Source organism: Oncorhynchus keta, chromosome 1 (genome assembly GCF_023373465.1).
Source record: "Oncorhynchus keta strain PuntledgeMale-10-30-2019 chromosome 1, Oket_V2, whole genome shotgun sequence".
Classification (NCBI taxonomy): domain Eukaryota; kingdom Metazoa; phylum Chordata; class Actinopteri; order Salmoniformes; family Salmonidae; genus Oncorhynchus; species Oncorhynchus keta.
The window spans coordinates 53,340,101-53,355,897 of record NC_068421.1 but is presented as its reverse complement, the minus strand read 5'-3'; the positions used below and the strand labels follow the sequence as shown (position 1 = coordinate 53,355,897).

At 45.8% G+C, this 15,797-nt stretch overlaps 1 protein-coding gene across 1 annotated transcript in view; it reads left to right on the top strand.

The window, feature by feature from the left end:
- The window catches only part of LOC127932291 (ephrin-A2-like), a 124,345-nt gene extending 110,755 nt beyond the window's left edge, over window positions 1-13,590 (top strand). Inside the window, exons 2-4 of the mRNA XM_052527596.1 lie at window positions 759-1,051; window positions 5,847-5,912; window positions 11,045-13,590. Coding sequence (XP_052383556.1) covers window positions 759-1,051; window positions 5,847-5,912; window positions 11,045-11,172 — 487 coding nt within the window. The 3' untranslated portion in view covers window positions 11,173-13,590. The remainder of the gene's footprint in view (window positions 1-758; window positions 1,052-5,846; window positions 5,913-11,044) is intronic.
- Window positions 13,591-15,797: the final 2,207 nt, after the last annotated feature.

Here is a 15,797-nt window from a genome sequence, read left to right as displayed (position 1 = left end):
ATCCGGTTCCACTGGGGGACACACACACACACACACACACACACACACACACGTCTCGTCACTTAAGCTGCAGCTGTAAAACGGCCAGGGAAAATCCAAGTGGAGGGTGGATATTTGGAATGGGATTGAGCCAGACAGAGGACTGTGACATGGAGCGAGTGGAGATGGAACCACACAATCATCTTCTGGGCCGTGATTTGAGCCCTTGCGTTTCAGTTAATAGCTATGGCAGGGTTGGCGATATAGCCCCCTGTAAACTCGCACACGGCGCCACTCTCTGGAATTTCGCTATTAAAGGGTCAGATCTGTGGCACCGTGCAGGTGCTCAATTTGTATCGAAATTGCCCAGAGCGGCAAAGTAATTTAGCCAGAGCTGGGCGAGAGACAGGGCCCTGTGAAAGAGCTTAATGAAGCCGGCCTCACTCTGTAAACCCCTGTCAATCTCCAGGCCCTCTTCCCCTCCTGCTCCCGTTCTCCTTCTCTTCCTCGTCCTCCTCGCCTAGCGCATTCATCCATATAGAATAGTAGCATCATGTTGAGTTATCGTCAGCTGTCTGTATCCGCTGCACAAGTTGGACGCAAACGATCGCCATTGCCGTTCGTTGTGGAGATGTTTTTGGGTTCCAGGTCTATTGTAGATCCACGTCTGTTTTGAGTTTTGCTTCGGATAAAAAGTGTCAGCGAAATGCCATTCTATTTCTTCTCTGTCGTGGTCATTTCTCCTCAGACACACCATACTTGTCCTGTCTCATCCGCAGGTTTCTCCATGGGGAGTACACCGTGGAGGTGGCCATCAACGACTACCTGGACATCTACTGCCCCCACTACGAGGACCCGCTCCCCCTGGAGCGCATGGAGCGTTACATCCTCTTCATGGTCAACTACGACGGCTACACCACCTGCGACCACCGCATGAAGGGCTTCAAGCGCTGGGAGTGCAACCGGCCACAGAGCCCCAACGGACCGCTCAAGTTCTCTGAGAAGTTCCAGCTCTTCACCCCCTTCTCACTAGGCTTCGAGTTCCGGCCGGGTCACGAGTATTACTATATCTGTAAGTGGAAAAGTTGTCACATGGACGAATGTCACACACACACACACACACACACACACACACACACACACACACACACACACACACACACACACACACACACACACACACACACACACACACACACACACACACACACACACACACACACACACACACACACACACACACACACAGCTGCCTTACAGATACATGCTATTTGAGGTTTCAGGTAGAACTGATTGCCCGGCACGGACACACCTTCTTTGGCTGATCAAGGACTTGATGATTAGGAGAGTCTGGTCTGTAAGTGCTTGACTGGAACAAAAAATGTGCACCCCTGTGTACTGGTCCTTAGCACCAGGATTATGAAGAACCTTGCTTCTTAGCCGATGGGTCACATGGCCTAGTAACATGGATATAATTGGCTATTAGCTATTGGCTGCATTCAAGTCAGGACCAGTCAGGCTTCTGGTGAAGGATTAACTTCAGCCAATAGAAATCTTTATCAGACCCCATATTGTGACACCCTTTTATTCACCCCCCACACTGGTTATGTCCCCAAGTAAGGTAGAGAAATAAAATATGCAAGTAGAAATGACTTTGGACCCCCCACTGACCACACAAAACAGACACAGTTGTGACCCATCAAGAATATTCAGCGCTGTCAACCCATCGCTCTTTAGTTATCAGGGAATATCAGGGAATGTCATTTGGGTTGTACATGTTCGTTGTTTTGGTTGTTTGAAGGATGATTTGATCCAATTTGGTGGGAAGCGGGGGAGGAAGCCACAATAGCGGTAGGGGTTTAATTAATAGGCTTTGCGTGGTGGTGTCATTTTTCTGCCATGGATGGGTGCCAAGGCTAGGAACCAACCAGGAACGGGCTGTTCAAACCCACATGTCCTTGTATTTACTAGATAATTGTTAACTGGTATTTATTTGAAGTAATTCAATATAATCGTGAACCAGATGGTTCCAATTTAAGGTTCCTTGCGCTAATTGATTGAATGAAAACAAAAAGATAGTTATTGAGGCAAAAGCGATGTCATTGTGCTGCTACAATATAAATTCCAGGTAAACCACGGACCGTGAACTAAAGCCATAGCCCGTAACTAAACAGGCGCACTGTTACCAATCACAACATTCAGCAGCCAAACCAGAGGGGAGCCCCGGACAAATCGTTTATCTCCGGCTTCCGGTTGACTTGTCCGTCCGCGTGTTTTTTTGCCTGACCTGACATCCTTTTGTGTGGCACCCTGGCGCATCCCATCTCCTTCCACCCCTTGATGAAAATGTCAATTTGTCAAATGGCAAGCGAGCTATTAGCTGGGTGCTTAGCTTCACAGGGTGAGATCGGTGCAAGACCAGTTAGCGGCGCCCTCATGCGGAACGCCTCAAATTATGCTGATTGGTCAAATCATATTTAGCCGAGGGAACTTGATGGGGGTAATTGTGTCCTTCTGGCTCCGGACCGTGGTCATTACCATTTTTTGGACGTGAGGCGCTGAAAGCCATTAGTGGTGCGGTGGGTTGAAAGCGGCCAGGGTGGCGTGCTCTCCAGACAGGCCTGACACCTTGCCTACTGGACGCTCCACGCCCACTTCACTTTCAAGGTCGCGGCGCGCACACCGCTTCCCCTCCGTCGGAGCCGTTTCACCCCCCTCCTCCGTGGTCCATTCCCGGTGCGGTGTGTCCATGAGCATGACAGGACAGGCGTGGGTTTGCCAGGGTGCGTCTGTCCCTGTTTTGCTAATGGCCCTGTGAAAGGTGTCCTTTGGTCTGATGAAAAGGCCCCCTGCTGGGCACCGGCAGGGAAAAGGCTCAGAGCGGCATGCCGGATGCATTAATGAGGCAATTTCTGTTCCTTTTTTGTTTTGTTTTCTCCCCTCTCCTCTGTCTGTGCCCCCTCTCTCTCCTTCTAGTTCATCTTTTCCAAAAGAGGAACAACTTTAGAACCTAAAACAAATACAGTGAATTTCAGGGTTGGGTGTAAAGATGAGGACTTTTCATGTTATATTAATACAACTCAAGAACTGGGTTGCTCTAATTCTCTCTGTGTGTGCCCTTGTGTTGCTAGGGGGATGCCACTTAGCCCACAGGAGAAAAGGTGACACCGCCTTGTGATGCTAAATCCTGTGGCGGACCGAACGGCTAGAAAGACAGGCACACGACAGACAGCACGTCTAAGATTGATTCGGCACACAGCACATGACTCGTGGGTGATGTGAAGGGAGATGAGGGGAGATCAGGATCATTTTAAAGCACAGTGCTACTCAGCAGCTCATCATTTCTAGCTGTTCACTGCCATCTGTTGTTGGTAATGCCCAACTTAAATCACAAAGACAAGAAATTCCACGTTATAAGAGTATAATTATTTGTATTTGCCACTATGATATGATACACCCAAACTGTACAATATGGTATTGTATATTTTTTACTTTATATATTTCAAATATTAAAAAATATAATGTTTTTAGAAAGCTTTTCATGACGACATTTCTAAGAAGTGGGAGTGTGTGTACAGTACTGTAGCCTGCCAGACTATAAATCCATAACTCGCAGGGACAAGTTGTGACAGTATTTCGACAGCACCCCTGTGTGACAAGATCAGGGCCGGGGACCACATATAGGGCGGCTCTATACCTCAACCCAGCCCCCCTGGCCCGTCACTCACTGCAATGTGTATGGATGCCGCCCCTCCAACATATGGTATATATTTCAATGCTTATTATCCTCTGGGTGATGGAAAGGTATTTAGGCTGAGGGAAAAGAGTGGGGGGGGGGTGCTACAATGTCTAAACATCCCCCCTCCTAACCAGTGGGGCGTCCCTCGACTTATTATACTCTGCGGGATGTTGTCACTCCTGGAATGGAGGAGTGGAGGGGAGACAGAGGACTGGCAACAAAAAGAAAAGCCAGTTCAAAGTTAGCATTCAGTGTCTGACGATTCTTCCCCGTCCTGAGCTGTTTTTAATGTACTCCGCCCCGTAGCTCCTAGCCAGGCCCCGCATTGTGTGGCCCTTTGTCCCCAACAGCAGCCGAGGCTGGGAAGCAGTTTGCCCCGCCATTCAGCACTCCTTTTTTCTCTCCCCTCCCTTAGAAAATGATTTGGCTACTACCAATATTGTAGCTGTCATGGCCCCTGGAGTGTTAGGGCAAAGGGGGATGCTTGAGAAGTCGGGTGTGGGGAGTTACCGGGGTAAAAGGGGGCTTAGTTTGGTTATCTGTGAACAAAGGGGCACGTCCATCACCCCTAATGTGACCTCCCTACCCCCAACTCCCAGACGTGATGGGTTAGTGGTGGCACAGAGCCCTATCAGGCAGTGGTTTTGGAGAATTCTATGCTTCTGCATCTACACACACACACACACACACACACACACACACACACACACACACACACACACACACACACACACACACACACACACACACAGAGTTGTGACTGCTCAGTCACTGCCACCACCAATAACAATGCCCCCCATGTGCACTCTTGCAAATACCAAATACACACATTCAAATGCAAACCCAAAGAAAACACACACACACCCCACACCCCAACTAGAAACACGCACATAGACACACATTTAAATGGAAGTCTCAAGTTAGGTTAGAAGAATGTTTAGAGAGAGGAATAAGTGACAGATGCCTTTGCATTTATGCACTATATGTGTTTTGTGGATGTGTGCTATGTCAGTGTGTTGTTTGTGTGTCTTTAGTTGGCTTCATGTTATTCTGTCTAGACTATAATCTATGTCCAGCATTCCGGGCATTTACCCCACCAAATACGGAGCCATTTTAAAAGACCAATTACCAAAAATGCTGTTGCAGGAGAGTGGCCATTTTGGTGCCTGATATTTGTTTTTAATGGCAACAAAAATCGGTGTTCTTTTTTTGGGGATTCCCGAGAGACAAAATGAAACATAATTTGCCATGGTTAAATTAGGAAAGTACTGTTTTCAATTTTGGTCACAAAAGACTACACTTTTGACAGAAAAAAAATGCATTTTCAACGTTAATTAAGAATGCAGCACTACGCCCAAAGTCTCTTTCTGCTTCTCTCACTGGTTCTTTCCAGTGATGCTATTAGCATATCAGTGGTTGCATGGAGTTGTTGTTTTCCCTCACTGAGCCATATGTTGTGTGAGTACACTGAGACACTTGGATCGTGGAGTAGTGGAGTTCTGTTCTTTAGCACTCCCATTCACAGTAACAGCCTGCTAAGGGATTAGCGAGCCACGCTAACGTCTCTGCACACACAGCACCTGGTCACTGAGGCCTTCCGAGTTCCAACTCTGGTGGCAATGTCAGAGGGACAGGGTCACATAAGAAGACAAAAACTCCTCAGGTGTGACAAACTTGACTTCTGGCCCCCAAATTCTTCTACCAAGATGGCCGCCGTTTTTCACAGGCTATCATCCACAATTGCATCCTGGCCCTCAGCTGGGTTGCTTTTAAAATAGGGTTGGATGCATTTTTTTTGCGAGGAGATTGAAAGTTGACTGAAATGAGTGCCTGATGGATCACCTCTGTGAAATCTCGGCCCATTGAGGGTGGGACATTTCAGTTATAGCCCTCTAATGGAACATACGTACCATCTGTCCCAGCCAGTGTAATTTGAGCTATTTTCTCTGAGATCTGACAAGAAAAATGCTGCTGAATGTGTTATTCATTAACAAACATGTGCTTGTGTGTATTTCTCGTTCTCTTTCTTTCTCTCTCTCTCTCTCTCTCTCTCTCTCTCTCTCTCTCTCTCTCTCTCTCTCTCTCTCTCTCTCTCTCTCTCTCTCTCTCTCTCTCTCTCTCGTTCCAGCGTCTCCACACCCTAACCTTGTCGGTAAACCCTGCTTGAAGTTGAAAGTCTATGTCAAGCCCACAAGTGAGTCTTTTTTTTCTCTCTATCCAGTCTTCAGGGAATGTTGTGTGAAATTGCTTACACTCAAGTTTGGTAACACTAGCCTTCCTTCAGAATAAAAACCTTACATTTCTAATTTTGCCGATAACTTTGCCGCGTTAACAATGGGCCTAGTCATCAAACGAGACAGTAACATATTATATGAGGTTGTAGAGCTCTCCATCACACAAATCTCGTGCATTAAATTGTTCTATGGGCATCCACAAGTATTAATGTCTACAAATAAATAGACGGGTTCATTTATCACACAGATGGTTCAAAGTTTTACCAAACAGGCAAGGCAATTGTCTTAGTTCAGTTTCCCTACAACACTCTCCGAGCACTAGGCGAGCATTCCACTATGAAATGTGCACCAGTTCAAATCAGCCAATCAGGCGAAAAAGAGGAGCTCCTGTGGCGCAACTTTTGGCACGTGCACCTCGCTGTCTACAGCCCCCTGGTGACGTTAGTTAATATCCGGCGAGCAGCTAGCTATGGCACGGTTGTTTCCATCCGGAATATTAACGAGGCGACCACCCCCATTTTATAATCCTCCTCCACATTTACTGGATTGTTGACCAGAATGTGGGGTGTTTAGTTGTAGGTGTTTCTTTACAATCAAATCCAATTTGATTGTATTTGTCACATGCGCCGAATACAACAGGTGTAGGTAGACCTCACAATGCAGTGCTTACTTACAAGCTCTTAACTAACAATGTAGTTTTGAGTAAAAATCTTTACAACAAAAAAAGTCTTTACTGAAAAAACTGAAGTAAACAATAAAAATATATATTTTTTAAAACAGCAGATGATTAAAGAGCAACAGTAAAATAACAGTAACGAGGCTATATACAGGGGTGCGGGGGCACAGGTTAGTCGAGGTAACTGAGGTAAATATGTACATGTAGGTAGAGTTAAAGTGACTATGCATAGATTATAGAAAGAGAGTAGCAGCAGTGTAAAAGGTCAGGATGCTCTCGATGGTGCAGCTGTAGAACTTTTTGAGGATCTGAGGACCCATGCCAAATCTTTTCAGTCTCCTGAGGGGGAATAGGCGTTGTCGTGCCCTCTTCACGACTATCTTTGTGTGTTTGGACCATGACAGTTCATTGGTGATGTGGACACCAAGGAACTTGAAGCTCTCAACCTGCTCACTACAGCCCCGTCGATGAGAATGGGGGCGTGCTCGGCCCTCCTCTTCCTGTAGTCCTCGATCATATCCTTTGTCTTGATCACGTTGAGGGAGAGGTTGTTGTCCTTGCACCACACTGCCAGGTTTCTGACCTCCTCCCTATAGGCTGTCTCATCGTTGTCGGTGATCAGGCCTACCACTGTTGTGTCATCAGCAAACTTAATAACTTAATGTGTTGAAGTCATGCTTGGCCATGCAGTCATGGGTGAACAGGGAGCATAGGAGGGGACTGAGCACGCACCCCTGATGGGCCCTGTGTTGAGGATCAGAGTGGCAGATGATGGTCTACTTGAAACATGTTGGTATTACAGACTCGGTCAGGGACAGGTTGAAAATGTCAGTAAAGACACTTGACAGCTAGTCAGCGCATGCTCAGAGTACATGTCCGGGTAATCTGTCTGGTCCTGTGGCCTTGTGAATGTTAACCTGTTTAAAGGTCTTACTCACATCGGCTACTGAGTGTGTGATCGCACAGTCGTCCGGGAACAGCTGGTGCTTTCATGCATGCTTCAGTGTTGCTTGCCTCGAAGCACGCACAGAAGTCATTTAGCTCGTCTGGTAGGCCCGTGTCACTGGGCAGCTGGCGGCTACGTTAGGTTATAAAATGTGTAAACTGTCATGCAATTTTTTCTCAGCAGTCCCACAAATCTCTCATTCTGAGCCCATATTAACCCAGGGAAGGAAGACAAACAGAACCTAAAGTATAGGAGAGGAGAGAAAAAACTGTCGGGGGAGGTTCTCTTCTGCACTCTTCAGCCAATCCAGTAAGTGTGGAGGAGGAGTTAAGAGGGTGTCGCCTTGTTTACGTTCAAAAGAGGAAGTCACGTCACAGGCTCTCTTCCATTTCCCCTGAAAACTGGATAAATCCGGTTGTTAGTGACCCCGCTGAGGGTGGTCGGAGCCTAACCTGCGAAGCCCTCTGCTTCTTGATTGATGAGGGTAAACCTTCGCCGCCTCTGTCTTTGCTCAGCACACTATCATCCAGACTCCTGTTCAGAACTGCTTAGGATCCCAGTTAAGCCACTAGGACTCGGAAACACACACACACACACACACACACACACACACACACACACACACACACACACACACACACACACACACACACACACACACACACACACACACACACACACACACACACACACACACACACACACACACACACACACACACACTGCAGTCAGAGGTACATGCTGCTGCCCTCTGGGCACAGTCTGGTGGACATAATTCATCTGACAAGGTCAAGATAACAATCCAAACGCTGACATCCGCCTAGTCATCATTCGTCCGAAGCTTGATGCTGTGGCGTCCCATAGGGATCTGTTTTGGGGTTTTACAAGTCACAGCAGCAGCAGGCTCCGGAGCAGGTATTAGCCATTTAAAAATGGGGTTTAAAGTTGACTTAATCTCAGACCAGCTTTATGTGCGAGGTAACGTTCTCCGGTGCTCTTTTGAAACGACAACTTAATGTAGTAGAGCTCCGCAGGTTGCACTGTAGTTTTATACACGTAAAAAAAGTTCCTATGTTGCAAAACCATCCGGGTCCGTACGGAGGAATTATGAAGCACCCACAGCATTTTTCCCGGGCTCATACACTGTTGTGGACCTATGCCTTTCCATAAGCATTGTTGTCGAGATTTGAATGGAGAGGTTTCTTTACCAACTGTTTGTTTATCAAGTTGCTTTTTAAAGGCGGCAGAGACATGGCCAGTTAGAGCCCAGAGAAAGAGTGGTCCGCTTGCGTTCTTTCGGCTCACAGGAGGCATTCATTCGTTTCAAGCTATTTGTACAAAGCCTATGGAGAATGAAAGGTATTAAACTCCCTTCACAGCTCAGACTACTGTGTCAATATTTGGAACGGTGTTATTTGCAGTAATATCCCTGAGCTCTAGTTTGGTGATTTTCATTTGGAATTTAACCCGACTGGGTGTGCTATTCCATTATCTCTGTATAATTGTGAATAAACATGTTAGAGATGATCCATTTCACAGGGCAGTTAAAACAATTATATGTAAATTGAAAGTCATACACTTTGTCTATTACGGAGTGTTTCAATTGTCAGTTTCCTTTGGTGCTACGGCATATTAGCATGACAGCATTTTTGCCTACTTTTTCCCTCCCTGTGCAGTATAGTATAATTAAGATATATTGTTTGAACGGGTGGAATTAAATTGTATATGGTAAGTAAAAGTCATAGTTAATATTAATGCTATAGGCACAATCCAGTTACCTCAACATTTATAATAGTACACTTTTCAAAAACGACAAAGAATACTGTGGTTTGTAACCAAACAATGGCTGATGATCGATTGCTATTCTTCTTTGGTTTTTACCAGCGTGTTTCAGAGTCAAATGAACTGATTTGTTTCTCTTAGTCGTTTTTGAAACGACTGTTCAGTCACCCGTCAGGTCACGGACGTTAGACATCAGTGAATGTTCACGTATAACCCTCGATCCCACAAGTCCATTCACAGTATATTCACCAGGGGCGTAACCAGAAATTAATTGGTGGTTGAGCCTGCAGGAATTTGGATGGGCCAATGATTGGATGGGCCTGGCAGGGCCTAGCTCCCCAGCTGGGGGGCCTTCGTCCACCCAGGCCCACCCATACCTATGCCCCTGATCTACACTAACAGTATCCCTGAAAGCCATTTGATGCTATGTGACTGAGGATTGCACACGCAAGCTCTGGCTCTTTCTTTAAAAAAAAAACATTTGTCTGCACAAATAATATGCACCACTTTCGCTATTTGAATATCTCGAGGAGAAACGCATTTAATTGATACTATGGTTAAATCAGGATTTTTTTTCGGGTGGATTTCGGGTGTGGATTCGCTCGGGAAGTTGGAAATTGCGTTTCCATAGGCCCGAACGGATCCTGTGTGGATTGGAGATTGTGAAATATATATGTGCATATTTACAATTGCAGTATGGCGAAGAATGCGGGGGGGGGACCTGTCTGTTTAAGGCCTTTATTATCCAAAACAACATGGCCTAGCCTCACGCCAGCCTCGGCCCAAACCATTACCACAATTTCTCTCCCTAAGTCTGGTGTGGCTGTTTATTTTCCATCTGCTCTGAGAGGGTAAAATCCCTAATCTTGTTTGGGAGACGGGGGTTAACCTTGTTTTTTTCCCCCAGAAACCCCCCTTTTTAATGTCTTTTGGCGGAATGGAAACAGCCTACTCTTTAATATTTAGTCAAGGAATCCAAAATCAGAAAGCTATTAAAGTCATGTTAAATAGACCTGCTCAAGGGAGAGAGAGCCGAGGTGTTGTAGCTCACGTTTCATACGCCTGTACGTAGTACATTTGAGGACACTGTCAGCCTCACGCCTCAACTCTCCTTGAGTCAACCCTCTATTGTCAAGCCTCGACCTCAGATGTCCTAAAATGTGCACCATATGCCAAAGCAGTGTTTAGGCCCCACGCGTTGTTTGATTGGCTGTATCTCCATCAGTGTGACTCGTGTCTTCAAGACGAGGCTCCCGACGGAGACCTGTCAACAACATGTAGAGCGTCTCACTCTGCTCCTGCATGCCAACTGTGGAGATGACAGTCAACGTGAGAGGTGTAAACAACATTACAGTTGTATGTATGACTATTGACAGAGCATATCTGGGTCACAGGGAAGGAAATAACCAAAAGGCATCAATGTATGCTTTTCCCAGCGATTTGACACAGCCCAGAGACAGCCAGATTGAAACTGCACAAGGATTTGACTGTATTAGAATGGAACCTGTTTGAAGCATAACCACTCTTTTTCTCTCTCTCTCTCTCTCTCTCTCTCTCTCTCTCTCTCTCTCTCTCTCTCTCTCTCTCTCTCTCTCTCTCTCTCTCTCTCTCTCTCTCTCTCTCTCTCTCTCTCTCTCTCTCTCTCTCTCTCTCTCTCTCTCTTCCCCCCTTTTCTCTTTCTCTATCAGATGACTCGGTGTATGAGTCCCCGGAGCCCTTCCTGACAGACGACAGCACCGGTGGCTGTTGCATGGCCGCCCCTTGCCTATCCCTTATGCTAGCAATGCTGCTCACGCTACTCCTTTCCTGCTCATAGCATCCTGGGCCCGCAGGCCGTACCCCCATTAAACAGCCCCCCACCAGTATCCCTCCAGCCCCAATCGACTTCCCCTCAAATCTGCCACCTCTGACCCCCTATAAAGGGAGAAAGTGACACGACTCCTCCCCATCTCCCGTCCTCTCCTTCTCCCATACCGGTCCACTCTCCTCCACCTCTCGACAGGCACCACCTGGACACCGTAAACTCATACTGCCCCTCCCTCCCTTCCCCGCCCACCCAGAACACCTCCTCCCTCCAACTCCTCAGCGGAACCCCTGCTTCATGACCACTGGCCTCTGACCCTCAGCACACAGCTCAAGTCCAGTGGGCGATTTAAAGGGAGTATTCCTGGGACCAGGAAGGAGTCCCTTAAAGACCTTACAAAAACAGCCTCCCAGCTACCGAGGAGCGCTGGGATGTGCAGGAAGTGGAGGGGGTGGGTTTGAAACTAACTAAAAGGAGGACGAACTCCTCTCCCACCCTTTCTTGATTGCCGATGGATCGACAGTGACCGTTGTCGTCGACAGTGACGTCTTCTCCACTTATTAAGGACCCTCTCGTGTTCATCTTCGGACTGTTTGCGTTTCTCTATGAGTCTTTGTGCTTTGATAATGCCCAATAGTGTCCCACCTGTACATGTTCATTCTGTTACAGTGTATTATATCGTAGTATCTTTCTTTGACTCCTGCAGCGATAGATCACAGCTGAGCCGTCGTTCTTTCTCTCTCTATCTCTCTTCTTCTCTTCTTTCCTCTCTTCTCGTGTGTCTCTGACCAGTCTCTAATATCCTGGCAATTTCTAGCAGTAGCAATCCAGAGTAGATAAGGACCTTTTCTGTAAATCTGCCAAAGACACTTGTTGAAATTTTATACGAGGGGTGGGGTGGGGGGGGCAGGGGTGTGGGATGGCGGCGCTGTGGCTTTCCAACGAGGTTGTAAGCAGCCATAGAGCTCTGTGTAGACCCTCTGAATCATGCCATGGGGGTCCTATCACGGACAGTAGGTTGACGTTTGCCATGAGTCTTGTCCTGGTGGCAGAACTGAGCGATTTCCTCTTAGATAGGCCAGCTGCAAAGTCAAAATTGGCTATAATGTACAAATTAAAATTAAAATGCAGTTTAAAGTTAGGGTTAGGGATTAGTGTTAACAGTGTGGGTAAGGTTAGAGTTAGGTTTAAAATCTGATTTTATTACTTTGTGGCTGTGCCAGCTAGTGTCCACTCTGCAGAGCTGCCTCAAGAACAAGATTCATGCCGAAAAGCGCTAACCTGCTTACGGACAGGGCAGTGTAGATTTAAAAAAAAAGAATGTTCCTTAAGAAAACAAACAAATGAACCGTTTCAAAAATTGCCTTTTTTCCACTGGTGCTGAATTCAAAACGAGTCTCCGTCTCAAGCTGCGGTGCTGAGTAGAAGTGGGACATCCTGTAGTGGTGAAGTGTTTTGTGAATTTCAGGTTTTGCTTTTTGTTTCCCCATCCTTCCTTCCTCTCATTCTCCCACGTTTTCTTCTCTAGCATTCTCTCTTAGCCCCCCTTCTCTCTGTCTCTCTCATGCTCTGAATGTGAGTTTTCACCGCGTGACGTTTTTTTGCCGTGTGACACATGCCCATTGCTATGTCAGGTCCCCCTGTCTCAGTCCCACTACTACGGCTGTGGGCCGCTGGGACTTTTCCCGGAGATTGAGATAATGGACAATGTGAACTCCCCATGCACTGTGCAACCTAAGGGACCGGGGCCCTCCATGGACAGCAATGGGGAGATGGATGGCCCCCAAAATACTAGGAGTTTGGAATCTCAGTAGCACTTTCGCTCACAAAATGGACTCTTCTGTTTCATGAAGAAGAAAGAAAGAAATGAGAAGAAAAGATGGGGACCGAAGTGTATGTATGAGGATCATTTTGTGGCTTTGTGATAGAACGCTCCTCATGATCATGACGTTACACCGAGAGCTGGCCTACAACATCCGCAGGAACTCCGAAATAAACAACCATTTTTAAAAAAGTTCGCTAAATACAACTTTTATATTTTACTTTATTCCATGTTATTTTTTACTTTACTTTTCAAAAAAGCAGCAGAAATGATTCATATGTGATATGAAATTATAATGTAGACCCTTGAATTACTAGATCGATGATGGGACAGTCTCTGCAGTCAAACAAGTCTAGAGAAGTCAGCCATTTGCTATTGTTGTTGTTGTTTTCCTGCTTGTATCACAATGCATTCTGGTACTTGTAGTCCTGTAATCATTATTTTTAAAGGTGAAGAACATGGTGTGGTTATCAGATCAATTCCTTTTTTAGTTGGTTTAAATGTGGATGAAACCTGTTTTGATTTCATATGAAATGTTCTTGTTTTGGCATAGGAAAGTTATGGGGGGGAAATGGAAAAAAACACAAATAAAGCTTTTTTTGTCTGTAGCGGAAATAGCTCTGGTTTACAGTGTGACATGTCTATACTGTAGGCTACAGAGTGAATACATCATCAGAGTATTCAGAACTGCTGTTTCAATCAAACATGAGCTCTCAGCCACTGTTTCGAGCGTCTTTACCTAAAGTAAATTGCAGTCTAATGTTGATAAGCTGTTTTGTAGTTTAAAAGGATGTCTGCATATATTCTTTGAAAAGATTTCTTGTTTTTTGTACATTTTGTTAATGGTTGCTTGTCAAAAAAAAAAAAAACATTAAAACAGTTCATGCATTTAAGAAATTGAACTTGTTAGAAAGCTGGGGTGGTTTAACATGGTCAAATCTAAGGATCGTCCCTCAAGATTTTCCAAAAGGTAATCAATTTGATGGATTTGCCACTTCTGACAATTCTCTTCCCTGTGATGCATGCCTAGCATAAAAACCTATTTTAATCAAAGAACAGACTTCCAGACCTGTGCTGATTGAATTCTAGTGAGTGTTCAGAGGGAAGATCATTTCAGAAATGTATCAATCAGTGTTTGATCATTTCACAACAAATAAAGCTTCCACTAAAAGTGGCCTCTTTGATTTTGGCTTTAAAACCGTGAGCTTATCGCTCGATTCTGTCCGTGTCGCTACCTCGCCACTTCCCAAAGAGCTGCTCTGACTGGTGTGAGATTGACTCATCTCGCTCACAAAAAAAAACTAGAGAGAACTTTTGTATATCTCATGAAATCAGATGTCCCAGAGGATTATGCAAAAGGCCTAGGGGTGGATTAGAGAATGATCAATACTTTGCCATGATACCAGTTCCCTCAAATGATTGTTTCTACAGTTTTGATACAGGCTCCCTTAAAGTATCACAACTATTATGTGCAATAATATAATACAAGAAAATAGTAAATGAAATTCGAGCAGAGACACAATACTTAATTATACCTAAAAACCTCAAATACACAGCACTGGTTCCTCCCTCCATGTTGATCTGAACCATTTCTGTTCTTTCAGAAGAGAATGGGGGGGGGGGTTGTTAGAAAAGATGGTGGAGTCGTGTTCAGGAAATGGGGTTTGATAGCAGTGAATGCTGCAGGTACCTCATGCTGAGGCAAAAACTGGTAACCTGGGGAGACTGATAAAGAGGAGATGGTATAATTGAGGGTGCATTGGGATGGGTTTCTCTCTACCATTTCCCTTGTTTTCTATTTGTCCCCCACACCATCCCCCGTTGGAGATTCAGCTGGGTGTCTCGCCGCTATTTCTTTGCTGAAGCATACTGTGCTTTGTACTTGCAATACATCGCAGGCAGTCATATCTGCATTGACCATCTCCAATGGACCACTACCCCTTATGCAGCCACATCCGACCACCTGTAGACGTATTGAAGACATCTCATCTGGGGTTCGGTGAGAATATGATTTCCTATAATGACCGTTACATGAGGCCTAGATTTTTCTCTGTCCCCGAGACATGCACTCCTATGACTCACGCAAATGTTTGAGTTACGAACACACAGTTCAAGTTTGGATTCAGCCCCATGGGCCTGTAGCTTTCAGATGGAACTCCTGTAATCACAACTGTAATCACAGATGGATGATATTAACCCCGTTTTTAAGGGCTAATGGAGCAATCTCAATGGCCCTCTGCTGTCTCTGGTTATTGCAGTAATGGTAATGGGCTAGCACAACTGTTTCACGGGCCTCTCATCTGTTCTCCATTATAAGACATCCTTCTCATGTTTTCAGTCGGCGCATCTAACACAGGTACAGTACATTGCTAACGTTACTAATGTCTGTTTATGACTTACTGATCTGGTTTGTTCGGGACTTCGTTAACCATGCGAGGGATATGAGTTGGCAAACCCTTGAGAAAGTGGTAAAGGAAAAGACCAAAGATACCCCTCCTCTTCTTGGCCAATTACCAGATGAAGTAGCGTCGCCACTCTAGCAACAGGAGTCTGAAGTTCCATGGGGAACTCTTAATAGAAAAACAGACTGATTAGTTATCCTCTGCTCCTGGACTCATCTTCACCCTCTGGTCCTCTATTGATCCTCATCTTTGTTTTCTTTTGGTTCAAGTGTCTCTCCTACATTCCTGTCTTGCAGACAGCGGGCCCATGTGAGGTGCCGCCACAAAGCACTGCTTGACCTTTCCACAATCAAACGGCCAATAGCTGAGGGCCTATCAAGCCCCCAGTGTGAGTTACTTCGACAGCTCTGCTT